Source organism: Podarcis gaigeae (genome assembly GCF_964106915.1).
Source record: "Podarcis gaigeae genome assembly, chromosome: 6".
NCBI lineage: Eukaryota > Metazoa > Chordata > Lepidosauria > Squamata > Lacertidae > Podarcis > Podarcis gaigeae.
This window is the reverse complement of record NC_139682.1, coordinates 44,222,609-44,249,867: the sequence shown is the minus strand read 5'-3', so window position 1 is coordinate 44,249,867 and position 27,259 is coordinate 44,222,609. Positions and strand designations below refer to the sequence as shown.

General features: G+C 41.6%; 2 protein-coding genes across 7 annotated transcripts; one reads left to right on the top strand and one right to left on the bottom strand.

Moving 5' to 3' along the window:
* Window positions 1-16: 16 nt before the first annotated feature.
* On the top strand, window positions 17-16,996 carry FANCE (FA complementation group E). 3 transcript variants are annotated; one of them, XM_083744992.1, is made up of 11 exons: window positions 17-3,189; window positions 4,450-4,697; window positions 5,923-6,580; window positions 7,543-7,587; window positions 7,759-7,818; window positions 8,921-9,064; window positions 11,569-11,692; window positions 12,213-12,288; window positions 13,478-13,544; window positions 13,948-14,073; window positions 15,523-16,996. In XM_083744992.1, the coding sequence occupies exons 1-11, from the start codon at window positions 3,136-3,138 to the stop codon at window positions 15,637-15,639; spliced, it is 1,719 nt and encodes a 572-aa protein (XP_083601118.1). In that variant the 5' UTR covers window positions 17-3,135; the 3' UTR covers window positions 15,640-16,996. The 3 variants fall into 3 exon arrangements, with proteins under 3 accessions (XP_083601118.1, XP_083601120.1, XP_083601119.1); XM_083744994.1 differs by having other exon boundaries at window positions 17-3,360; XM_083744993.1 differs by lacking the exon at window positions 7,759-7,818.
* LOC310847345 (uncharacterized protein) lies at window positions 15,084-25,587 on the bottom strand. Of its 4 annotated transcripts, XM_083745037.1 has the most exons (8): window positions 24,594-25,587; window positions 22,319-22,714; window positions 21,629-22,039; window positions 20,977-21,025; window positions 20,307-20,410; window positions 19,085-19,140; window positions 17,923-18,041; window positions 15,084-15,446 (listed from the first exon to the last, which is right to left on the bottom strand). In XM_083745037.1, the coding sequence occupies exons 1-8, from the start codon at window positions 24,649-24,651 to the stop codon at window positions 15,428-15,430; spliced, it is 1,212 nt and encodes a 403-aa protein (XP_083601163.1). In that variant the 5' UTR covers window positions 24,652-25,587; the 3' UTR covers window positions 15,084-15,427. The 4 variants fall into 4 exon arrangements, with proteins under 4 accessions (XP_083601163.1, XP_083601161.1, XP_083601162.1 ...); XM_083745035.1 differs by lacking the exon at window positions 15,084-15,446 and having other exon boundaries at window positions 17,684-18,041; XM_083745036.1 differs by lacking the exon at window positions 15,084-15,446 and having other exon boundaries at window positions 17,684-18,041; window positions 19,085-19,137.
* Window positions 25,588-27,259: the final 1,672 nt, after the last annotated feature.

Below are 27,259 nucleotides of genomic sequence, written 5' to 3'. Positions count from 1 at the left end.
CTATAGTATCCTGGTCCGTCCCGAAAAAATATTGCACATCTCTAGCTACATGACTGTCGGAATGGTAACATTTAACACTGCTAGGCATAGGGGTATCACTCTCTTGGCCTGTGGAGAAAGTACCAAGGAGTGCAATTTTAGTGCCATTCAAACAACATTCCTAAGCATGCAAACTTGTCAGTGCATTCTCCAATCTGATGTAGTCAATAGAGGCTGCCCCCACCCTGAAATCTGAGTCCAGAGACTTGGTACTTCCAGCTAATGTAAGACGTTTCCCCCCTCCCCCCTGAAGGCCACCTATGCTTTTGGCTGATTACAGTCTGTTCTCCCTGCGTTTCTTATTTTGTGACCACCCTCCATAAATAAGTGACTATTTGAAACATATAAAGGCTTCAGTTTCATCAGTGTCTGGGTTCTTCTAAGATGCTTACGTTGACACTCAGAATATTTAAATGCTGAAGAACCATTTTCTGTCCTCCATTGTGTAGGCAAAACATGTCCTTGATTCTTTCCAGTAGTACTAGTGAGATCATTCCAGTACTAAATTACAGCATATGAAATAACCTGACCCAAATAACTCTAGCAGGGGTTTTGTCTTGGTTCATGCAAAACCTGTTCCAGTGAGTACATCACCAAGGCTTACAATACTTGTTTGGATAGACAAGCTGTAAATCACACATAATTAAATGGTGTCAGGCTACTTGAGTATGGCAGCTACCAAGTCCTGCCTTGTGGATGTGTTGAATTTGCTCTGGTTGAAATTTTCCCCGTTGGAAAGCAATCCCATTTCATCTGTCCCCCAGCTATGCAGAGGATGGGCTAGGCTGTATGTGGAAGAATTTAGTTTCTAAACTTAAGCAAGTGGTGAAAGCAGTTGCTTGTCTTGAGACCATGAATCCCAAGGATGTGTCACTGCAGGATTTCCAAGATTTAGAGTTGGAAAGGGCCTGCAAGGGTCAGCTTGTCCAACCCCCTTCAATGCAGGAATCCTGGATGGGCTTGAACCACCAACCTTCTGGTTAATAGCCAGATGCACTGACCCACTGCGCCACAGGAGGCCCGTATATGTAAGCAATGTAAGGTATTTTCACTGGAATACATTTAATTTTAAATATTTGTTTTTCAGTTTTTTTAAAGCATTCTCTTGATGTGTGTTGCCTCTCCAAAACAAAACAAAATAGTGAAACAGGATTACATATGAGTAAACGTACATGAAACAGGAAAGTGTATGACTTAGTTAGATTTTCACGGTAACTAATTTCATGAAGACAAACTAGGGACTGGCATTCATATGTTGAAAGAGAGAATTAAAATCTTGCATCAAACATGATCTTCTGTTTTAATTAAGGATGTGCACAATTGTACGCCTGCTCACAATAAAATCAGTGGGACTTTGCTGCAGAAAGATGCATAGGATAGCACTGTTTGTGTCCCTTTAGACACATAAAGGGACACTCCTTGAAACTACTACTGTGCGTGTATAGGGGAAAAATACAGCATAATAAGAAAATTTTATTGAAAGAACACCAACACGTCACTTAACTCTCATATACAGTGGTACCTCTGGTTACGTACTTAATTCGTTCTGGAGGCCTGTTCTTAACCTGAAACTGTTCTTAACCTGAAGCACCACTTTAGCTAATGGGGCCTCCCACTACCACTGTGCCGCCGCTGCACGATTTCTGTTCTCATCTTGAAGCAAAGTTCTTAACCTGAGGTAATATTTCTGGGTTAGCGGAGTCTGTAACCTGAAACGTATGTAACCTGAAGCGTATGTAACTCGAGGTACCACAGTATAGCAAGGTTTTTTGCTGAAAAGACATGGATAAATGATTGCAGTTAGAACCACTTTCTGCTGGCAGTAGTTTCTGATTTGCACACAGAAAGGGAGGTGTATTGTTACATTACAGGCTCTTCCCAAAATGAAAACAAAAAGGCAAATGTACCCCTAGAGACAGAATGTATATAATTTAAACAGCAAACAATCATTGCAGTGGGTATTAAATGCCACAACAGCAAATGCTTCTGCAAATGATGCCTAAATGAACAAGGTTACAAGCTGAGTAATTATTGCTGGCAGCTGAACTACTGACGGCCCTGGTCTGTGTTGCTACATGTTCACCTTATGCCTTGAAGCAATAAAGTCTCCAGCCGCTTACTGAAAAATCTCATGGGCAAGCTGGGGAGCTCTGCAGTTGGGAGGATCCAAATCCGAAGTTTTGTTGGGCATGTGCCAAGCAGGGTGCCGTGCAGGGTTTGGGGGCTCGCATGAGGCAATGCCGAGAGTTCTGGAGAGTCGTGACTCTGAGCAGGGTGTCTCTCCTGCTTAGACAAGCCCTGCAGTTCAGTCCACCATTCATACTGTTAAAAGGCGAGGCTGGCATTCGTTTGACTCTAGCCAAAAGTTCTCCATGCACAACACAGGCCAGGATGCGTCTTGTGTGTCTCCCTTCCGCCCAACTCCAGCTCTGCTGCAACCAGAAGCCTTCAGTCCCCACTGAGCCGCAGGTAGGTAGCTACACACTGCCAGGGCGCTCCCTCGCAGTTTTAAATCACGACAACGTGGAATTGATTCACAAATGCAACATTGAAAACAGCAAACAAAGGTAGTCCTCAGGCAAAACATAACCTTTAGAACATCAGGCAAAACCCCTGGCAGAATAAAAGTGGTGGGTTGATTTTTTTTTGCTGGTGGTTCCATTATGCGTGGATAGGTAACTGCACTGGCATTTATTATTTTTTCCTATCGTGAAATAAAACCAGTTAGAGCAGGAACTCTCTTATTGTGGGGAGAGGAAGGTTTTTCCGCTGTTTTTAGTGGTTAGCTCTCTGCTCCGCCCCGGTGGAGAACAAAGAAGACGGGTCTCTGCCGCGGAGTGAAGTATATACTGAAGCATATGTAACCAGAGGTACCACTGTACTCTTTCACTTTTTCTATGGGCAGCAGAGGGAAGTACTCTTTCACTTTTCCTATCTCTTGGGGCCGTGAGACGCCAGCTAGCCCCGCCTCCCTCCCGCCGGATTGGACATTGTCTCTGAGCACAAATAGAGCGCGGGAAGGAAGACGAGGAAGGCGGAGGAGAAGGGCGCGGGGACTCCGGCCTGCGCGCTTTCCAAAGAAGCGGCTCGGCTGAGATGCAAGAGGGACGCGCCTCCAAGCAGTACTTCGCCCGAGCCACACCGGTAGAGGTAGCTGCTGCGTAGTTTGACCCTTTTCTCACTTCTCTTAGGATTCAATTCTATTGAATTCGGTGAGGTTCACTCCCAAATGTGCGCCAGATTGCAGCCTTCCAGCTCGATCCTACTGTGCGTGTCTCCTCTGATGTAAGCCCCGCTGAGTGCAATGGGTCTCCTCCCCAGGTAGGTGTGCACATGCTTACTCAATAGGATTGCAACCTCCATCCCTGCTGCGATTGGACTTACCTTTCCGTTGGACGCCAGTGGATCGGAATTTTTGACCAGGAAAGCGGCGCCTCTGCTAAGGGGCTTCTCTCACTCGGGCAACAAAGCAAAAAATGCAGTTTAAAAGATAGTGTCGGTTACTGCATTACTGTTTCCCCCCATTATTCGACCCAAGAGCATGTATGCTTTAGTTGAGATTCCTGCATTGTAGAGGGTTGGACTAGATGACTCTAGAGTAGCGGTTCTCTGGGGACCCACGGGTTGAGAAAGGCTGCTCTAGAGGCCCTTCCATGATTTTATGATCAGGCTCCAACAAGAACAGAATCGTCTTACAGAAAGAATTACTTATTATAGGTAGCTTCACTGTTCTGGGAGTATGCTGAGAGGAAATAATTTTTTTTGTTGGTTTGCTCATTAATAGCTTTGCAGTCTTTATGAGTAAGTCCCATGGCTCTTGGAAAGATGAGGAAACTGCCAAACCCCCACATTTCTAGAATGGGTTTGTCTTGAGGAATCACAACTTTTCATTTAATGTTTGACAAAGACAAATACTTGGTGGGAAATACCTCGTAGCTAAGGATTGATTGTGCTCAGTCTTGAATGTGCGTTTGTGTGTGTATATAAATGTTTTTGAGCATGTGCAGAGTACAGTTCTACATCACTTAGCAAGCATAACTAGGAGGGCTTCTGCAGAAGATGGCAGTGCTTGCTTTCTTCTTCCTCATTCCTTTTCTCTTTTTGTATTTTTCTAGTAGATTGTGAGCCTGCAGACAGATACGTTATAGGTGAAATACAGAACATTGCAAAACCTGGAGTTCTGTGGGTCCCACTGTTGTAGTGCATCTTCTTTCCTCCCACCACTTGTGATGTGTATTATTATTACTTACAAAGCACTTAATATATTCTAAGCACAGGATGACGATTTAAGGATGAGCTGTTGATTGTGAAAGAAATACTTGTCTGAAAAGCTAGGGCGAGACCAGGTGACTCTTGGGTTCATCCCAGTTCTGCCGTTGATTTGTTTTGTATGCTTTTTATATTCATTAGAGCTTGATCAACAGTGCTATCAACATGGATGGTCCGCCCATTCCTTGGCTGCAACGATTTGATAAAGCTTCTCGTCTCCTCCTCTGCACACTGATGTCTGGGCATTGGGGGGCCCTGGCTGCTGTCCGCACTCTTCAGCGCTCCCTGTCTGGGCAAGGAGCAAGCCAGGGCTTCAGCTGGTGGACCTTCACAGAGATTCTGTGTTCTCAAGAGCCCGTCCTCACAGGCTCTGAGAAGACCCTCACCTTGTGAGTTGCTCAAATCTCTCATTTTAAAAAGTATGGCATAGTGTCCTCATAAATCAGAATTATTTCAGGTCCTAGGAATCCCAATCATGCAGCATCTGACACTTGCTTCAGTGATGATCTAGTAGGTTGTGGGACATGCTCAGAACCAGAAAAGGTTGTGTTGAGATGTGTATTCTATCCCTGCTGATTTTAGCAGACAATCTGGGTTATGAAAGATGGTAGAACTGGTCCTCTGGGCATGGGTGAAAGTTTGTGTGGCTTTAAAAATCAATTTATGCGTACTGGATTCTGGATTGTTTTGGTGAATAAGTATAATTTGCAGATAATAATGCCTATAATATGCAGTGTTGGAACGTCATTTTCTTTTCTTGCATTCATAGCCTCTCAGTATTCTGGTCTCGTATTCAAATTTTGGATCCTAATGCTGCTGGATATCTAGAAGTGACAACCTGAACACACTTGTTAAAATTATGCCCCCGGTTAACCAAGGTTGTATCTACAAAGGAGAAGGAACCATAGCTCAGTAGTACAGCACAGGATTTCCATAGAGAATATTAATTCTGAAGCATCTTCAGTAAAAGAAGATCTCTGTTAGCTGAACTCAGAAAGCCCTCTGCCTGAGAACTGCTGACAGTCAGAATGAACAACACTGGGGTAAATGGTTTAGCTTCATATAAGGCAACTTCATATGTTCATATAATACCATATTTTATGGTGTCATATAATGGCTGGGTCTTGTTGCTCCCTTTCCCCCATATGTGACAGAAAAGCACACACCCAGAACATGCTAGAAAGTGACTATATATTGAGGGGAAAGGACACAGAGAATGTATTTTAGGGCAGAGGTGGGTAACCTGTGGCCCTTCAGATGCTGCTGATCAAATTTTCACCATTCAGGCTGGGGCTGATAGGAGCCCGATTCCAGCAACAACTAGAGGGCCACAATTTCTCCACTTTGTTTTAGGGCCAGATGCTCATAATCCAGTTTCCATCATATGGATATAAAATCCCAACATTTTATAACGGCAAAAATAATAACAAACACCATTAAGACAGGTGGAAACCGTTAGCAATAAAGCAACAGTAATAACAACATTCAACCCAGTATAGTGTCACCAAATATTCAGGTGTACTGCATGTTGAGTTGTACTTCCTATGTTACTATAGAGTTATCATATTTCCCTGGTGATGATCTTGCTTTTCTTCTTCCAAATGGTTATTTCAGAAAACCGTTGCTGTTGCTGCTTCCAGTGTTGTGCCAAAGAAACCTCTTTTCCCTGTTGCTTACAGTGCAGTCTACAGTGCCAGAAGCATGCCTCCAACACCTACTTCAAGCTTCTAGGCAGGATCCCACCCCTGATCTATGGGTGCAGAGATTGAGGGATTTACTACAAGTGAGGGTGCAAGAGAATAGCTCTGTGATGCCAGTCCTACTATCTGATTCATGTCGGCAGCAGCTGAAATATATTTGCCAGAAAGTTAGTTGCGGCAAACCTGGATTAGAAAGGAAATTAAGCTGGTCTGCTAAACAGCTTAGTCCCTACATAGCATGGACTGGAGATGCTCCTGGTTCTGTGCCTCAGATAAGGGAAAATAAGGAAGTAGCTGAGGAACCACTGGATCCTGAAGAAAAGGTGCTGGAGAAGAGGTCCAGACTGGAAGTTGAATTGAATACAGAACTTTGTGAACCACATGGTCTAATGCAGGGAGTTGGAGTTAACAAAGGGAATGAAGTCATGATGGAGGTGTCTGAGAATGAAGGTGTTCATAGCACAAGCAATGATGTATATCAAAGTTGCCCAAAGGAGGAAGCAGAAGAAGCAAAAGTTGCCAATTGGAGTCCCCAACAGGACACTGCAGCCGAGGTCCCTGATTATATCAAGGTATGAAAAACTATTAGATTCTTTTCCTTCTTTGGCAAACTAGCAGTGCGAACATGGAACATAAGCCATTCTTACCAGGGATGCTTCACAAGTATCATTTATCCTCCGCTAATGCCCGTTAGGAAATATTGGCCCCTTTGACAACAGAATGATCCCTTGGACAGTTGGAACAAGTTTTGCAATTGCAGGAAGATTTTGTGGGATAACCAGCTTCATATAAACAACATGCTTAAATCTAATTAATGCATGAAGGGGTTAAGACCATAGAGTATGCTGTTCTGCCAGGCTTAGCTCACCTTGAGAGGAATTAGATAATCAGTACTTTGTTCTTCAGTCTACCTGAGAAGCTCCCTGTGTGAAGAGATTTGAGCTGGTTGCTTCAGCTCAGACTGCATGGCTCTAATGTGTCATTCTTGAGTCCCTGTTCCAATAATCTAGGAAGTTCACCACTTTGTAAGTAAGTTAATCAATTGGGGACAATTAATTTGGTATGTATTTATTATTGGTTGTTTACATGCAAGCCTGTCATTTCAGTCTCTATATTGTAATTGAATGTAATGGATTTTATTTTATATTATTGCCAGCTGATGAAGAATTATCATTGAACCTGTTCATTATCCTGGCAGAACTGTTGTCTGCTGCTGTACTTGGAGCACCCTATTACTACGTTTGGAGCGCCTGTCATCTCACATTTGTAGAATATTGACTGTGGAAAGGCATTCTACCTCCATTTCAGTGATCTTTGACAGTGACTTACCACTCCTACCATTCCTGTTCATGGAACATTTGATTCTTATTAGTTTGTGACTCCATAAACACATGTGTTTATGAATTTTGAAACAGTATAGTGTTATAAAAATGTTGTCAGTATATTATTAGTCAATGTGTTGCTTGTTGTTGTTCAGAGTGTGCAACCTTCTGAAGCACATAAACGATTTAACCATTTTTCTCTTGTATTTGAGGACCATGTACCAAAACTAAAAGAACTTCTAGAGATGCAGTTTGATGTAAGTATTTGTTACCGCATTTCTGCTTGGGGCAGATGCCCTGGCAGACTTCCTTATATACCCCTTGAATAAAGTTCTGTTCAGTTGGAGTAGTTTCATTTTAAGGAGAAGCAGATTCATACCCTGCCTTGTTACATTATCTGTATTCCCCCCCCCCCTTTTGACTTTTAGCTTTCTGATGGGATTGCACCACCTGAGCTACAAGTTTTTAATGAATGTACTCCAAGCCAGGTTAGTAGGGCAAAACGAATGTAAGTAATTTACAGCCTGGTCTTAAGTAGGTTTACTTGAAATTAAGTCCCATTTAATGCATCTTTTTTTTTTAATGTCCTTATGCCAATTGAATATTCATGATGTCTGTCTTATTTACTTATTTAAACCATTTATATACTGCTTAACTACAATCCTCTCTAATTGGTTACAATTGCCTCTTACTGCTGTGCAAGAAATACAATACAGAAAAGGTTTTTTTTTAATGGTCAAACTATAAAATTAGACCTCAGTTAAAATGCCTGCTGAAATTAAAAAGAAAAAGATTCCAGTAGGCTCTGGAAGTTCAACAGGGAGGGAGTCTGTCTGACCTCAACAGGAAAGTAGTTTTGCAGAATTGGGCCCACGATACTGATTGCATGACTCCTTTTGGATATGAGCTGTGCATCCAAGCAGTAGGATACCACTAACAGTGACTCCCCTGAAGACCTCAGTGATCAGGCAGGGATTCAAGAGATTAAGGCAATCTTTGAGGTATCCCGAACCCAAGCTGTTAAGGGTCTTGTAAATTACCATATTTATTCGAGTCTAATGCGCCCTCGAATGTAATGCACGCCTCAATTTTCAGAATCTTGAAACACAAAAAATATTAAATGTAAATGTGCCATCAAATCTAATGCGCACCTTAATTTTTGCAATGTAATTTGGCCAAAAAAGGTGAGCATTAGATTCAAGTAAATATGGTAATACATGTATGTGGGCAGCTGGTGCAAGCAAGCCTTTGAGCACCAGAGTTATGTGCTGGCAATCATTTGTCCCCTTCAACATTCTAGCCACTTGTTTTTTTGTGAGAATAGGGTGGTTTTACTATTTTATGCAAGTTGTAATGTGATTTTTTAAAAAAATTCTGTATCCATTGTAAGACACATTATTATTATTATTACTATTATTATTACTCTTATTATTAAACAGCATTTAAGAAATTTAATTAACTAACTCACTTAATGAGACTCCTTCCCAAGTAACTATATTTCCAAACCTTGCTGAAACCAACCTGCCCAGGTACTAGTGATATTTGGGAAATAGACTATTGGGTAATATTTCATGTCCTCTTTTCCTTTAGTTGAAAGTTCTGTGCTCATTACTGCAGCTCTCGGAGTGCCCAGAAAACAAACTTCTGCATTTCTGCACTTGCTTAGTCACACTCTCACCTGATCTTGGCTATAGTAATGCAGCAGTTCTTGCTGAAAAGCTCTTTCTACCTCGGGTAAGTACTGAGAATATAAATCAGGTGAAGAAGAAACCTCCTTCAGTGGTTTATTGATGTGTGTAATGTTACCTTGTGGATGGTAGAGTCTTTTCCAGTTATTTTGGGAGTGAAATCTTCTAGGCCTACTACCCTGAAAAATGTTTTGTTTTTTTTTAAATACTTTCTTGCATATATATATATATATATATATATATATATATATATATATATATAATAGCAACTTTGTATTAATGTAATATTTTTATATGTAACTGTATTTTTGTAAAATTTTAAGTTGTCTGTTGTTGCCTTAGTTTTCTGTGCGTTGCTTAGAGATATTTTTAATATCCTAAGTGGCATAGAAAGTAAACAATCCATCAGACACAGAATTATGGGGTTGGAAAGGACCTTTATCCATTCGTCTGCTCAATGTAGGATCTGCAGTGTAGGATGCATAATAAAACATCGCCTAGTTTTATCTTCTCCTTTAACGGGGCCTATGGATTTTAATGGAGTAGTACTATATAAAGCACATATATTTCCTGCCCCATCCTAAGTCAAAGCAGTAAGGTATATAAGTCTCAAGTTTTTTATATTCTCTGGCAGATTTGCATGTGGGGGAGGAATTGAGTGGGAAAGAGCTGAGAAGCCACCACCCCAATTCCTTTTTTCTTCTTGATTGCAGCCTTTCAAAGCTACCTTTCATGGTTTTAAAAGAAATAAATAAACCAGGAGACTGCTACACTTGTGTCTCCTGTGGAAATATCTTAGCTTGGTGCTAAAGAATATTGCATTCCTCTCTCGGCAGCCTATTATCCCTGCTCCACATACATGTTGTTTCTTGTCCTAAATATGCACCTATGAGTTTAAATGTAAGCATTCATGCTCATTTTTTTGAGAAATTAAATTAGCCAGTTAATTCAAGTGTTTACAGCAGATTAAGTCAGGAATAGGCAACAGAGATCTGTGCATCAGGACTGAAATGCTGGAGAAATGTGAGGACTAGGGGAGCCAACTATTGAACCTAATAGAAGTGGTTTGAGGAGCAGAAAAAGGTCAGATTGGGTGGGTGGAGGGAAGCCAGCTAATCCGATGATGGATGCAGGCAGCCTTTTATACAGACAGTTTTCCTAGGATGCTGATATGGGCTGTGAAATCTGTGTGTCTCTGTTTAGGTATGTTTTTAATGTCTGATGTTTTATTGTCTTTTTAATTCGGTTGGGAGCCGCCTGGAGTGGCTGGGGAAACCCAGTCAGATGGGCGGGTTGTAAATAATAAATTATTATTACAGTCATACCCTGGAAGTTGAACAGAATCTGTTCCAGAAGTCTCTTCAACTTCTGAAACATTCGACTTCCAAAGCATGGCTTCAGATTGGCTGGAGGAAGCTCTTGCAGCCAACTGGACGCCCTGTCGGACCTCGGCTTCCAAAAGAACATTCGAAAACCAAAACACTCACTTCTGGTTATTGATTGTTCAGGAGCCGGAATGTTCCACTCCCAAGGTGTTCAGGAGCCAAGGTACGACTGTGGTGTTGTTGTTGCTGCCATATTCTGTGTTTTGAAAAGAGCAGTTCATTTAGTAAGTAAAGCAAACCTACCCTACAGTTGGGAGAAGCAGGACGGAGTGGCATGGCAGATTCACTGTTACGATCACATTAGAAGCCTACTGCTTGTGTTGTCTAGAGCTGGCACAGCTCTGCAGGGACCTGCATCCTGCGGATACAAATCTGTCAGTGCTCCATGCTGAAAAGTCCCCTTTGGGGGCTTTTTGTTGACAATAGCCTTTTACCCACTAGCACAGAGCCCCCAGAGTGGCCTGTAGAAAGGTGACTATGCGCCATCCTAACTCCTTTCCCCATCCTTTAACTTTGGGGAGCTAGGACTGCACTCCCAAGTGAAATTATTTGGCAAAAAACCATAACAATATTATACCAAAATTGGGGCTTACAAACATAGTTTTCATTTTTTAATGAGTGGCAACCACCCTGAAAAATTACGCTTTATGCTACTCCGAGTGCAGATGCCATAGTTTCCTATGAGGATATGAACATTACTGAAACTACTTTGAGCTGAGTGCAGTACTGGAGATTGCTATAGACCAGTGAGGCATTCTATTCGCAAATATCAATAGCTAGAGGATTGCAATTATTTTTGGTGCTACCAGGGCTGGCCCACCCTTGTGGCAAGGCATGGTGACTGCCTGGGTGCTATTGATCTGTAGATGATGGGACAATGATCACTAGTTATACCTATTATCCATAACTTGAGTTCTCTATCCTTCAGTGGAATAGCGGAAACACAGCTCCTGTAGATGTGTTTTGCATTTTGAGTTTCTCATCTCGTATGACATGTTGCCATCCAATTTTAAATGCAAAACCACCTGAAGAAGGTTGTCTGTTTCCCCCATCAGCCTTTTTCACTCTTTGTTAAAACAGAATTATAGCTGCCTCTGTATCCCCAAAGTATGCAAGGTTGCTGCTGATCCAACAGTATTATCTCCCTGCTGCTTCTGGTCTGTAGGTTCTCTCATTGACTAAGCCACCTTCCTGGCCTCTCACAACTGCCCTGATGATGTTCTGCTCCAAATATTCTCGCCCAGTCTGTTGTACCTTGATTTCTTCAGTTATACAGGCTCCAGCGAAAGGTGAGCTTATTTTACCTGAGCTTCTGATTGTAGAGGTGGCATAAATCCTTCTCTCTAATAGAAATCTCGAGTGGTTGAGCAGTGGCATGATTAGAGAGGAAAATGGGACCTCTAAGAAGCAGGGTGCTACTGACATGTTCTGGTAAACAGAACATGAAAAGGGGTGCAGGGCCTATTGAGCCTATTGAGGGCTGAGCAGGCTCCAGGAGTTACAGAATGTTGAGTATCAGATGGAAAGGGCTGGAGGGAGAGAATTGACCCGCTTTTACATCTTACTGCTTGCGACATAGCCCACAGGTTCTAGGCAGGCTGGCACTACATTTATTTTACTTTTTTAAGAATCAGAACTACTGGCAGTAAAGTACAAGACACTTGTGAATCACCAGCCTCTGGCATTTAAGAAATGAGCAGATAAGAATGTCCACAATTTAGCTAAATCATCAGATTTCTGAAAACAAAGTTCTCATTAGCCCCTTAAAAATATATAAAATGCAAATTTTTGGTATCTTTGCTTTTGCAGGCCTTGAGCAGATGAAGCTGGTGTGCAAACTAATTGAGGAGTGTTTGGAGCCTGAGTATGTGAGGCTGGTATTCAGGTAAATTCTCCTAGTGTAAAATGAAATGTAATATAGGAATTGCATGAAAGAGGATTTGATTTCCAGTGACGGGAATGAGTGTCAAGGTGTTCTAGAATTCTCAGTTGCTACCTTCTGATATATGAAACTATATACTGGGGAAGTTTCTGTGTCTCCCTAATGAACATAAGTTGCAGAGCAACATTGCAAACCTAAGCACTTACTGCATGTCACACAATCTCTTTTTTTATTTCTGCTTCTTCATTATAAAGTCCCTCCATACTGTCACACATATGACAATGAATAACAGTCACAAGTTTTCTTACTCCTATTCAAAAGAATTGACTAAAACAGAGGAATTTGTTGGACTCCAAGTCCCATCAGCCCCAGCTAGCATGGCCAGCAGCCACAAATGATGGGAGTTGTAGTCCAACATCTGGTGGGCCATCCTGTGTCTTCCCTGTGGACCTTTTACTTTTATATGTTTTCTAGGACTAAGATTAAAGAAACCTGAGTTGATTAATAAGATGTTTTAAAAACAATGAATAGTCATAAATGTGCATATGACTAAAATAATAGTTGAGCAGGGGAGAAGTATACAGTGGTACCTCGGGTTAAGAATTTAATTCGTTCCAGAGGTCCGTTCTTAACCTGAAATTGTTCTTAACCTGAGGTACCACTTTAGCTAATGGGGCCTCCCACTGCCGCCGCTGTGTGATTTCTGTTCTCATCCTGAAGCAAAGTTCTTAACCCGAGGTACTATTTCTGGGTTAGCGGAGTCTGTAACCGGAGGTACCACTGTACTTTTGTTTGTTAGATGGTACATGCATGTCACAGTAGGAGCAATCTTAGAGGCATTTCTGTCCTTTGCGAAAGTTAAGGTGGTGCACCTAAGATGCTGCCTGCCATCTGCAGTTTTCATTACTTACATTAAAAATAACTTTTATTAAAAGTTTGTTGTTCATTTAATTAGATATGCCCTTGAGCTGTTTTTTATCCATTAATCAAAGGTTGCAGCCCTAATGTTACACATCTTCTCTAACCACTGCTCCATAGAAGAGACCTGAAATCTTTTCAGTACTGCATTATTTTTATTAACCTCATGACAATTAACATATTCTTGAGTCAGGGAATAGCCTTAGTGAGTGGCATAAAGACTACCCCTCATATAATTTTGTTATCTTTCTCCCTCCTCTGCCTTTCTTTGCAGCCATATTATAGAAATGCCGTGGTCAGAAGATCTCCTCGTAGCTGTGCATTCTTTGCTGGGAAGACAGGTGACTATGAATATAAGTCTTCCTGTGCTTCCATATAGAGTTTACTAGCTGGGTAGCAATAGAGACTAGAATCTGTTCTCTCCAAACTAGCATTTTGCCATTTCTCTGCTGCCTGCACTTTTGTCCTTTGTCTTGACAGCATGGTGTGCACCTTTGCTGAATATGATTGAAGTAAATGCCAGCATCTCAAACTGTAGTGCAAAGCTAGTTGTGATACTAGTTTCTTTTAGTGTCTAAAGAAGCCTCTGTCTGAGCAACATTTTACTGTCCTAGTGCTAATTCATTCTTGTCCAGTATGGCTTGCACCGAGTCTATCTGAACAACTAAAATGTATGCAAGGGCAATTAATATTTAGGCTGCCTCTCTCACCCCTTCCCCCTTGTTTATCTTCTTCACTTTTCAGGTAGTGTTATCCACTGAGCTCTTCAACATGTTGGTCTTGAATCTTTGCCAGATGGCTCAAGAATTTGCCACATCAATGCATTATGCAAATCTGGTTCTGACAGTGTTGACGAAATACCAAAGCAGTGTGAGTTAGCGTATTTTTCATACTATAGGGCGCACCGACCCATAGGACGCACCTCGTTTTTTTGGGGGGGAAATGAATAAAAAAAAATTATTTCCCCCCCAGCCGCGGCTGCCGCCCGAAGCCTTGCACATGCCTGCAAGGCTTGTAGACACTCGCCCAAAGTATGGGGAGCCCTCCGGAGGGCTCCCTGTGCTTCGGGCAACAGGCTGCCGCCCCAAGCCTTGCGTGCTCGGCGGGACCTCCCGCCGGGCGCGCAAGGCTTGCGGACACTCGCTGGGGCTGCAGGCTGCTGCCCGCAAGCCTTGTGAGCCTGCGGGAACTCCCGCCGGGCTTGCAAGGCTTGCAGATAGCTTCCTGAAGCCTGGAGAATAAGAGGGGTCGGTGCGCACCGATGCCTCTCGCTCTCCAGGCTTCAGCGAAAGCCTGCATTCGCCCCATAGGACGCACACACATTTCCCCTTCATTTTTGGAGGGGAAAAAGTGTGTCCTATGGAGCGAAAAATACGGTACTTGCAACAGGCGCTTGAAAAGAAATGAAAAATGGCAGCTTGCTTTCTTAAATATTTCTATGGAGCTTTCCTATTCTATTGCGATAGTGTGTACTGTAGTGTTTCTTTCACTTACCTTCCAGCATACATTTGAATTTCCTCTTGAGATTGTGAACCTAATTATTAGAAGTGCTGAGCAACCTCTATTCCTATAGCAGAACACAGATGCTCCTTCATCCTGATAATGAAGTTTGGGCATTAGGCTGAGTTTACAAGAATTAGTCTTACAGTATTATTATATGTTTCTCTGCGTGAAAAGTATGGTTATTTTACTGTATGTGGGTGGGGGTTGGGGCAGAGAGAGAAGGGTGGGCGATCCTCCATATGTTTTCTTTGCTGAGTAGAAAACCTGGTTGAAAAAGCTGGTAAGACAGAACCGACATAGATAATTTTGGTGCTAAGACATAGTAGCAAAATATCAATCTCCACTCCCAGGTTCTTAGAGAGTATGGCACCACAAGGTGTGACTTTCTTTTTATTAATGCATGATGGGAATATCCATGTTGGGTTTGGTCAATTAACATTCTTTGAATTCAATGATATGCAAATAATCATAGACCACAGTCAGTATACCAATCTGAAATTAAAGGTACAAGTTTATATAAACCCTCCAGATGTGCTGTAGCTATCCACATGAAATCAATGCCTATATGAAATATGTTTGAATGTTGCCAGAGTAGTGAGGATTGTCCATTCTTCCATGCTGAAAGTCTAAGTCTCTTAAGCCACCATAAGGGCTTGCAAAATCCTCTTTTGTCCTTCCAACTTGTGTGTTTACTGTAGACAATCTAGGCAACTGGGGCAGGTCATGAGAGTGGGATCAACCTGCATAAATGTAGCAAAAGGGTTATGAGTTTTTACCAGCATGCGCTAAGCAGCTACATTTTGTCCTCCTTTTTAGATTACATTGGCCCATCAGCATCGCTTATCCTGTGCCTTGGACCTCAACAGAACAATCTTGAAGAAGTCTCTTCAGGCTGCACTGAAGCGAGTGCCTTCAAATAAAGAGGAAAGCTGAGTTCCTTTCCTATGTGGAATAATGCTAGAAGGCGACCTTTCTTTAGTATTGGTAACCATAAGATGGAGAAGACTAAAGACCCATTGAGAGGCTGGGGAATCAAAGAGGACCTGTGTCTTTTCAAATGTTAACTCTTTCTCTTGTCTTTCAATAAGAGCCAGCTGGATTTGCCTGAACAAACGGTTGTGCACATTGTCTGGAGTATATCTGGAGTGTACCTGATTGCCAAGTAATTTTGCATCAGTAGTTGTGAGAAGTGAACATTCTTTCATTGCCATTAACACTGGAAGCTCATGCAAATAGGGAGCTTTATATATCTTTGTCACTTTCCTGTGGCAAGGATGTGCCTCCTGAGAACAACTGCTGGAACTGCTGGGGTTGGAGATAAAGATGCCTCTAGGGTAGCCGTAGTATGAAATAACTACCCCCCCCCCCAATAAAAAATAAACACTCCATAATCTGGCTATTTGTGTGAATTCTGCAGTGACAGATAAAAATCAGTTAACTAATTTGTTATCTTTCAGCATGAAAAGCCCACAAGGTCCATGGTATAGTCAGTGCAGCTGTAGTCGTCTAAGTAGCAACTTGAATTGCCTGGTTAAAAAAACTGAACACACCTGAAAGCTGGTATTTATGAACTACATCACTTTTCCAACAAGTTCTGTTGGATCATGAACCGTTTCACACCACTCAGGGGGGAAAACCATGTCTGGAGGCAAAGGCTGGCTGATGCTCTAACTGCAGCATGGATTTTAGATGTGACCCATGCAACCATTTCCCTCATTCTATGGGGCACCAGCCCACCCAAAAATCAGCTGTGACCAAAAAAGAGGAGTAGAAAAGTATATGAGGAGACCTTAATGCCTTTGTATGTTTTCTCATGTAATTCAATCAACATAAAGCACTAGACTACTATATTTACTACACTTTTAAGTATAAGATAAAAGGTTATTTGGGCATTTGCCCAACAGTTATTGCTTAGGGCCAAAGTAGTTGCAGCAGAGGTAAGTTCTGTATTGTTAAGCACAAAGCTTCCTTTGTCATGTTCAAAGGGCGTGATGGGGATGCAATTTGAGCTTAGCAAAACAATTAACAACAGCAACAACAACAACAATAATAATGGTATTAGGGTACAGGGTACCAAAATTCCCTGCCATGGGTCTCCCCATGGCTCTTCACAAGTGTCGTTAACATCTTCACATACTTCCAGTGTTGGAGATAAAACTGGACCTGTTTACTCTTCTTCCCCCAAGTGAAAAAAGGATGCTTGTGTGTTTAAATATACAGAATGTGCTTCGATTAGGTTTGACCTTAGATGTTCACAACTTAGAAGCTAAGTACAACCATTTAGCTAGAATATCTCCTGTCCCTTCCCAGGTTTGTAAGCTGTTGTCCAGTTGTTGAGAAAAAATGGTCCAATGCTTTCTTATACAAAGAGCACTTATTCATACATGCACTACATGCTATACCTCCTGTTACATTTTAACAACAGGATTTTAAACCATCCATAACATGAATGAGAACTGGACTTGGGAGCCTGGTATGATGGGAAATCAAAAGCACATTACAGTGGTACCTCGGGTTACGAACTTAATTCATTCCGGAGGTCCATTCTTAACCCAAAATCGTTCTTACACTGAAACTGTTCTTAACCTTAGGCGTGCTTTCGCTAATGGCGCCATGCCACCGCTGTGTGATTTCCGTTCTCATCCTGGGGCAAAGTTTGCAACCCGGAGCAACTGCTTCCGGGTTAGCAGAGTTTGTAACCTGAAGTGTTTGTAACCCGAGGTACCACTGTAGCTTGATTTTTGTATCCATGCTATTCACTGCTAGAGATGGTGGCTGCTTTCCTGTGCACAGACTGGTTCAAGCAAATGTGTCTCCATCTCATAGGGTCAAAGCTACTTTCATGGGAGTACCTGCCCATGTGAACTGACATGCATACAAGTTCCGGATAGGCTGATCTAAAAGCTGGTAGCAGGTCCACTATCAGGTCTTACAATAATGAATATTAGTACAACATTCCTAAGAAGATAAAGGGGCATTTGGAAAATAGCTTTTAATTTTAATTCTCAGCCAAATGCAGCTTCCACCTTTGTTTCAGAATTGAATTTCACAATTGGAGATCTAGAATTTATACATCTACTTTGTCTTTAGTCCTTGGTATGTGGAACCTGTGAACCAAAGATGATATTTGCATACTTCACAGATCCTGAAGAGATCACACCAGGAGAGCACTCTCCTGGAGAGGAAAGCTCACTGGGGTTTTTGTTGAAACTTGACCTTAATGGGAACTTCATGTTGACATATGTCACATCCTCTGTCATTGGCTTCTTCAATATGGCGTATACCGCGTTTGTTTCTTTGTCCAAAGGATTGTCGGTAGCAGTGCTTTCATGTATCTGAGCATGGATAAGAAACAAAAAGGCTTGGTTTTTTGGAAATAGACTCTTAAATGCCAGCCTTATTTCACCTCCAAGACCAGATTCCCATTTTTGGTATTGTGTCTGCATCTGTTAAGGGTTTCTATCTTTTTTAAAATGTGTAAATACAAACTGGCTCTGACAGACTTCTTTCAAATAAGACAAACTGAACTACTGCTAGGATAAATAGTAATTTTTGTAGTAATACGTTTATAGCCCAGCAGTATAGGCATTTAAGCAGAAAATGGTTAATAGAATAATCCTATAATCACATTTCCACTAAGTGGGAGGGGGGCATAGTTAAATCTGTAGAATACCCATGGCATCTCTGCCCTGGTCTAGAGTCTGTGAGTGTAACTGAACTGGGAGTGAGGGTGGGTGGGAATAGGAATTGGCTTGGTGTCTGGGTGGTGAACAATGCAATTTAAAAGCAAATAAAACCTTTAAGGAAAGCAAAAACACATAATTGCATTTAAAAATAGTCCCACCAGCAGCAAACCATATATAAAAGTATCAAAAATCACCTAAATGCCTGGAAAAACAAATGCATCTTTACTTGGTGAAAAAAACATAATGTTGGTGCCAAGGGAGCCTGAATTAAATGCATTTCCCATAGACCATATAAAATACCCAGTACTGAGAATGAATTATATTGTATATTACTAAAGTTTTCAACATGGCATTCACAGTCAAGGTTACTGCCTGGTTTGCAACTTAGTGCTGGGTCTAGAGTCATGCTATATTTGGGCAATTGTATATTTTCAGGAAATGGAATGACAACATGGATTCTTTCTTATCCCCCAGAAAGAGGTGGAAGCTGTAGTCCAGATGCCAAATGTGGCCCAGGATCCCCATAGATCTGATTGCAAAATCTGAGTTGAATGATAATCTAGCAAAGCAAAGCATATTTGAAGGTGGCTTTTTTTCTATGGGAAATGATAATGCTCATGATTACTATATTTCCACAGTGGAGAAACTGCCCATGGTCAGATTTTCTCCTAACTTGTGAAATGGTCTCTTACCTGGAATGTTATTATTCTACAGTTTGGGTTATCACCAAAATTCAGGTCATCTGCTGCTATTAAGAAGAGAGTCTCATTTTAGTATATAAATGTGCCTGTCTGTGCGCCACTTCACATGTTAACTTTTTAACTGAACACTAAGACGTAAGTGTACACCTTAAAAATGTGAAGATGGCGAAATGTAGGGATACATTCATCAGACAACCAACTAGTTGCATCTCTTTGTTGAATGTACATTCATTGGCTGCCTCTGCATAATATGTGAGATGGTTCTGTTTATACAGTCATCCCTCGTGTTGTGTTCTGCTCTGGTTATGGACATTCAGCTTACAAATGCAGCAAACCTAGAAGTGTTTACTTCCGGGTTCACCACATGCGCAGAAGCGATCTGCGTGTTTCACGCACATGCAGAAGTGCTCAATCACGCCGTGCACATGCGCAGAAGAGGTGCTCTAGTTGTGGACTTTTCAGGGTGCGAACAGCACCCCGAAATGGATTAAGTCCGCAACTAGAGGTACCACTGTATTTACTGATTGCCAACAGTGTGACATAGATCCAGTGCATTGGCTTTCTCTGAGCTATGAAGAAATGGCATCGTTGAAAGTCGTTTTGTCAAACCTTTTTGCTTAAAAGGTGACTGTGGGTTGAGTCACTTGAAGTAAGGTGTTGTACTGGATGAACATAGCTGTCAACTTTTCCCTTTTCTTGTGAGGAATCCTATTCAGAATAAGAGAATTTCCCTTAAAAGAAGGAAAACGTTGACAGCTATGTGGATGAATGGTTTGAGATGGGTGGTGATGTGCATCCCCCATGCACCCAAAGCCCAGCATGCCATAGGGTGGGATAATGTCAGATGTTTTGCCACTTGGTGCATTTATGCATTGCACAAGCACGTAACGCATAGAGGGAGTGATGAGATGTAGTCAGTTGATGCTTGCGAATTTCTGTTGAGCAGAGCCTCAGATTCGCTTACTGTTTTGTATATCGTAGAGACTTTTCAGCCTTCATTTAGAAAGGCAAATATTGACATGAAAGCACACAGTCTGTTCAGATGAAGCCATTAGGTGTGCAATCCTGACCATCTTCGATGCTACAATACTGCACAATACTGTATTCAAATCCAATCCATCCATTTAGATGCCTGTCAGGTGCTATTACAGTTATGCATGTAATGAAATCTTTAAAATGGCTGGGCTACATGAAAAACAAAAGAAAATCATACCTCTTGTTTTCTTCTTGATGAGCATTGTGACAACTAATATGAGGGCTGCAATAATTGTTATGCCAACCGCAATGGAAACCAGGACTAAGACAATGTGATAAAGTCTGAAACAATCCATAGTGCATTAGTTAAACCTGCTTATTAATTAATTACATTTTAAACCCCACCTTTCCTCAAGATGGTGAAAATTGTCCCCTGCCCCTATTTAATCCTCACAATAGCGTTGTGAGTTACGGTAAGTTAGACTGAGGGATATACTGACTGGCCTAAGGTCATCCTATGGGCTTTGCTAACAGGTACCTAATATATTTGTTAGACTGTCATTTACATGTACTGTACACAATAAAGTTTGTTTAGCTTTCAAAGTCAGAAGTATGCAAAGAGTTCAAGGTTTTGTAGCACAGTTGTGCAGCAGAGAAAAGGCACATGCAGACTGCATGTTAGATGCAGATAATCATACTATGGTTTTTTGTAGAGGATATAAAATTCTGGAAGTGCCATAATATAATTATTTGAATGGAAAAGTCAAATCCTGTAATTGCCTCTGTTGACATAATTTTTTTGGACCCAACTGCAATACAGTATAGAGCGGCGGGAGGAATAGATACTGTAGCAAACACAAATCCCTAATCCAGTTGCCTTTAAATTAAAAATAATATAATGTTGGTACCTTTGTTCATTTTCACTGGTTTCTGTCACAGTCCCGTAATTTTGCTGCCCTGAAAATAAAGGAAGAGAAATAAAACTTTTGTCTTTATTGTAACTCTTCCAAGGTGCATTCAGGTTTTGCTAACTTGCCTTCTTTTGCCCCTTATTCTCTTTAGTAAAATGTGAACGATTTATACGATCTGAAGAGAAGCCAGATTGTCCTTATATTATATTGATCTTTGAAACACTGTCTTTGCAGCTTCCTTTTACAAACACTGATGCTGTTACCATTTGTCTCAACTAAAGAGCCATTGCTTTCTTATTCCAGCTGTGGATGTGTTGCTGTGGTGGTGTATCTCAAACTCTATGCAGCTCTTATTGATGGGGAACCCGCACATGCAGATTCAAACTAGATGGGATAATCACATTTTGGGTGCTTCCACAGATAAAAAAACAATCTACTTGGAGATTTAAAAAAGTGTCAAATAAGGGCAAAGGCTATGCTAGAATGCATTTTTCCTTGACAGGCATTTTTTATTTCTGGAAGAATAATCAAATGTGAACTCAGTTATATGCAAACTAAACTGCTACATTCCAAGGAGGACTATACCATGTGATCTAGATCAGTCCTGAACTACCACAGGAACTAGATCCAGTTACCTCCATGTGCTCACCTTTTTGAACAATGACTTTGATTTTTCTTAAAGGGGTGATGTTCAGGCCATCAAGAACCCCAAACCAGTATATCCCCGAATCTTCTACTTGGAGAGCTGTTGTGAAAAAAGCAGCACAGCCATTTCCCAGATCCTGTAGTGCAAATTTCTGGCTTGGTTCAGAAGTGAGATACTGCCATCCTTGGCCTGAGAGGCTAGAAGGCTCTGTAGGGTTACATTCTTTCAGCAGATCTCCTTTGCACCAGACTCCCTCTTGTTGCAAATATTGCGGTGAGCAGAAGCCCTCTATGCTGAGGGACTCTCCTTGCACCTTCATCACCACTTCTAGTCTCTTTCCTGGCTTACTAGAGCTTTTGAGGAATGGAACATCGGGTGTTGGAGGTGAGAAAGTATTGGTAGGTGCAAGAAGACCTAGGAGAATAACAGTGAAAGTACGTCTTGTAAAACAGTGTTGACTTTCCACGTGCCCATTATCCCAGTACTGAAATGTCCACCCTTGCTGTCAGTGGCTCTCTTGAGGTCATTCTCAGCACTGCAACCTACCTTCTTAAATGGGCAATGCTGGGGATTAAATTTGACACTATGGTACAATACCAGAAAAGCTATATCACGTGATCCCCGCGCCCTCATGTGTCTTGATCATCCCTGATCTACCACAGGAACTAGTTCTAGTTACCTACATGTGCTTACCTTTTCGAACATTGACTTTGATTTTTCTTAATGGGGCAATATTCAAGCCATCAGTGATTCCAAACAAGTATATCCCTGAATCTTCTACTTGGAGAGCTGACATGAGAAAAGAAAAACAGCCATTTTTCAGATCCTGTAGTAAAACCCTCTGGTTTGGCTCAGTAGTCAGATATTTCCACCCTGGGCCTGAGAGGCTAGGAGACTCTGTAGGGTTACATTCCTTCAGCAGATCTCCTTTGCACCAGACTTTCTTTTGTTGTGAACAGAAGCCCTTTATGCTGAGGGACTCTCCTTGCACCTTCATCTCTTCTTCCAGTCTTCCGGGCTTGCTAGACTTTTTGAAGAATGGAATTCCATGTGTTGAAGGTGAGAAAGTATTGGCAGACACCAGAAGACCTAGGAGAATAACAGTAAAAATGCACTTTGTAAAATAATGTTGATCTTTCATTTGTCTATTTAGTTCAATGCTGTGCTGCCTACAATGGCTCTCGGCCCAGTATATCTGAAGGAGCATCTCCACCCCCATCGTTTAGCCTGGACACTGAGATCCAGCTCCGACGGCCTTCTAGTGGTTTCCTCACTGCAAGAAGTGAAGCTACAGAGAACCAGGCAGAGGGCCTTCTAAGTAGTGGTGCCTGCCCTGTGGAACGCTCTCCCATCAGATGTCAAGGAAATAAACAACTATCTGACTTCTAGAAGACATCTGAAGGCAGCCCTGTTTAGGCAAGTTTTTAAGGTTTGATGTTTTATTGTATTTTTAATATTTTGTTGGAAGCCGCCCAGAATGGTTGGGGAAACCCAGCCAGTTGGGTGGGGTATGAATGAATGAATGAATGAATAAATATTATTATTATTATTATTATTATTATTATTATTATTATTATCCCACCACTGCAGCCTAACTTTTTAAAACAGACTGGAAATATTGGGGATTGAACTGGAGACTTATCTGCATGCAAAGTATGCTGTGCTACATAGCTGGTTCTCAGGTGAGTCAATTAAATTCATCTGGAGATGCAGATTCTGCCTACAAATTATGCTCTACCGCAGAGTTAAGGACTTACTCTCTTAGGTAAGTAGACTAGAAAAAACCCTGTAGCTGGTGATCATGTGGAGATACCAGAGCTTGATCCTGAGACTGCATGCAAAGCATGTATTCTAGCACTGAGGTACCAGCAGCCCTTCATCATGTTAATCTGTTGCAGAAAGCAACAATGGAGTCTTGTGGTACCAGAAGACCCTTTGCCTTTGTTTTCCTTGAAGCACCACTACAGCCTTCCTTTCAATCACATTACATGTCCAGACTCTTTCGCTGACATTATACTATGAACTGAAATAGATAATCGGGATTATTTTGGTTCATAAAGGAAGGTGGTGATGACCAGTCTCCCTGCTGTCCGACTCCCACAAGCAGTGCCGGATTTATGTATAAGCTATAGCTTAGGGCCCCACTCTCTTGGGCCCTCAAAAATTTTTTAAAGAAAAAAACACCTAGATGTGCATTTCCAAAATATAAGATAAAAAACAAATAAAATAAAACCTACATACAGTTAGAGCTTAATAATTATTTCACTATTAATATACTTCTTAATTGTATTTCATTTCAACAATTTGTTGTTGTTGTTTAGTCGTTTAGTCGTGTCCGACTCTTCGTGACCCCATGGACCAGAGCATGCCAGGCACTTCTGTCTTCCACATTTCAACAATTACTTTTATAAAATCCCTATTTTGTTATGTGTGACTGGCTTTAGAGACCTATTAGGTCCATAAATTACCATATAGCATATATTCAACACAAAAAACCCTGACAATTTGTTGTTGATAAAGGACAGCTGTTGATAATAATAATAATAATAATAATAATAATAATAATAATAATAATAATTTATTTATACCCCGCCCATCTGGCTGAGTTTCCCCAGCCACTCTGGGCGGCTTCCAATCAAGTGTTAAAAACAATACAGCATTAAATATTAAAAACTTCCCTAAAGGGCCCCATTACCTTCAGTAGCTTAGGGCCTCATCAAACCTAAATCCAGCCCTGCCCACAAGAGAATTATGATCTGGCTAACATTCATAGTCTTTCATTTTGTGAATCACTGGGACTGTATAAATGACAACGAATGTTTTCTCTATTTAAAAAATGGGAACAAAACTTGTTTCTTGCTTTCAAACAGTAACTACAAAAACAAACAACATATTACTTTTAATTCAACACCATACTAGTGTGTTCTGTACTGATGGCCATGAAAGGGTGTCTCCCTCTGTGCCTTACCTGTCAGCATCAGCCTTAGCAGAAGACCTGGAAGTCCCTCCATCTTGTAGCTGAACATAGTTTAGGTTGCTGAGCAGTGAATGAGTCAATTTGCACTTGCAGGAAGGAAGCAAATGCCCTTTGTCATTGCCTGTTCCTTTTCTTGTCCCAGATCAGCAGAGTTGATTTGGCGCTGTGGGAAGATCTTCTAAACATGTTTTAATTTTAGTGCTGAAGAGTTGCCCAACTTGGGTTGTGGGCAGTTGCTGTCCAGATGCATCGCACCAGACAAGACAGTGGACTAAGCAGCGACTGATAAAGCCAGTTCTGCTTTCTGCAGCTTCCCATCTCAATGTGATGTGACCGCATCTCAATTTGCATGCATGTGGAGGCTTAGATGTAGGAGCTGTAGTAACAGAGCTCCTCATTTGGATTCCCTTAAATGGGGCATGAACCACAACATTAAGAAAAGAGTAATTTTGTGGCATGTTATGTTAGAATAAAGCCTTAAGAAAAATTGTTGTGCTGGCTATTTTGTAATGATTTATTAAAGCTGTGTTTTATCCCCACAACCATTCTTTATCTGTATTTATTTATGGATCCAAGAATATTACAGGCCTGTGTAGGTTGCGGTATTTTAAAAGTATGTTGATTGTTGGATGTTCTTTCATCACTTCACCAAGTTCTGAAGTGAGCAAAACAACAGCATCTATGAACATTGTTGGTGCCCAGCATGATTTTTTTAAATTAGCTTTTATTGGGGGGGGGGGGTTGTGTTACAAGAGGACAGATAAACAGGGAACAGTACATCTATCGTCTCCACTTTCAATTCATAGGCTTTTTCACAGTTTGTTTACATTTGGTGAGAGACATTTTTGTCATAGATATCTTGCAGTTGGGGAAAAGGGGAGTGGGGAGAGAGATGGGGATATTGTTATTTTGTTCTTTTGTAGGGGGGTTTGTGTCAGCATCACATGGGTAGGTTCTTTATGTATTTATTTGTGTTTATTGATATTGTGAGAGGTTAGGGGTTCCGGGTGACCCTGTGGGTTAAACCACAGAGCCTAGGGCTTGCCGATCAGAAGGTTGGTGGTTCGAATCCCCGCGACGGGGTGAGCTCCCATTGCTCGGTCCCAGCTCCTGCCAACCTAGCAGTTCGAAAGCATGTCAAAGTGCAAGTAGATAAATAGGTACCGCTCCAGCGGAAAGGTAAATGGCGTTTCTGTGCGCTGCTCTGGTTCGCCAGAAGCGGCTTAGTCATGCTGGCCACATGACCCGGAAGCTGAACGCCAGCTCCCTCGGCCAATAAAGCGAGATGAGCGCTGCAACCCCAGAATCGGTCACGACTGGACCTAATGGTCAGGGGTCCCTTTAACTTTACCTAGGGGTTCCCGAGCTTGGTTGGTTGCATTTAGTTGATTGCAGTGTGGCTTATTTGTGTGAGGGAGGCGGACTAGGGTGTTGGGTCAGGTTAGCCATATTGATTTGTATGCTGTTGTGGTGGGGGAGAGGTCATTGTCTTGTTGTCCTGTGTATATAAAAAAGGGGAATGACACTGGGGTGAAGGCATCCTCCGTAGCTTGTCCCCTTGCTAGTTTGAGTTTTTTGGGTAACTTTTCTAGTACGGCAGTTTCTCATACGTTTTGGTACCAGTTGTCTAGGTTGGTGCCCAGCATGATATTCGTGGATATCTGAGTCAACTTTTGATTTGGTTGAAGTGTTCCTCACCCAGGTATCAAAAAGACCTAAGTTGACCATGAGAAGTGGAAATCTTTAGTGCTGCTGCTGATTTACTCAATTACTGACCTGCCCTTCCAACCTAATAACAGGGTGGTCATATGTTAGGTGTCAAAGGCCAGGATAAAGTTTCTCTCCCCCAGCTTCTTCCTAAGGTGGCTGCCTCACTCTGTCCAATGGTAGGGCTGCCCTGTTCACCACATTCAATGGACCTGACCTTTCAGACTCCTTGCCCTGAAGACTTTGAAAGGGGTTTGAACCTGAGTTCCCAAGGTTGTGACCAAGACCTGTATATTTTATAACATGCATCAATAAGCTTCCAAGATTCTACCAAATCATGACAAAGGACTTCATTCTTCCCAAGTTACCAGGGACATCTCTGTTTGTCTGTCCCTGGCAGCTCACCATCCCTGGTCCTGTCTCTTGGGGATGCCTTGTTAAAGATTTGTGACAGTGCTTTTCTATTCATGTTTGCTCAGGAGCAAGTTTTATTGTGTTCACTGTGACTTACTCTCAGATTACTGTGTCACAGGATTGCACTGTAAACATGATTTGCTAGAGTAAGTGTTCTTCAGAGTTCATCTCCCTCCCCAAAGTCTCTAGAAGTTAAATTTCTAGGTTTGGACTTCTGAGTAAAGATGAACAGGATTCCATTGTGAGTCTGGTGTGGCAGGATACACCTTGTCTCTGGGCATGTGTACGTAAATGGCCCATGAACATGAGGGTCTGATGTAGTGTACAACCTAACCCCAATGCCATCTCTAATGCAGCAGTTACCTTTGAGGTAATTTTTTACATATGCTCATAATTTTCATACTTAAGTTTCAAATTCACTCAAGGAACTATTATGTGTTCATACTACACTTTGTTTTTATTATCTTTGTTTTGAGTTCTTGCAGTTTATATTGTGTGAGCCATTCTTTTCTTTTTCTGCATGTAATTATTGTTAT

Bases quoted from the DNA above. Each gene is read 5' to 3' on its own strand.
- FANCE (XM_083744992.1), top strand. From the start codon at position 3,136: ATGCAAGAGGGACGCGCCTCCAAGCAGTACTTCGCCCGAGCCACACCG. The intron at 3,190-4,449 runs GTAGCTGCTGCG...TATATTCATTAG, and splicing joins CCCGAGCCACACCGGTAGAG to AGCTTGATCAACAGTGCTAT. The intron at 7,588-7,758 runs GTAAGTATTTGT...TTTGACTTTTAG, and splicing joins TTCTAGAGATGCAGTTTGAT to CTTTCTGATGGGATTGCACC.
- LOC310847345 (XM_083745035.1), bottom strand. From the start codon at position 24,651: ATGTTCAGCTACAAGATGGAGGGACTTCCAGGTCTTCTGCTAAGGCTG. The intron at 21,026-21,628 runs GTGAGCACATGG...CTTTATTTTCAG, and splicing joins CAAAGTCATTGTTCAAAAAG to GGCAGCAAAATTACGGGACT. The intron at 20,411-20,976 runs GTACCAACATTA...GGATTGTTTCAG, and splicing joins ACCAGTGAAAATGAACAAAG to ACTTTATCACATTGTCTTAG.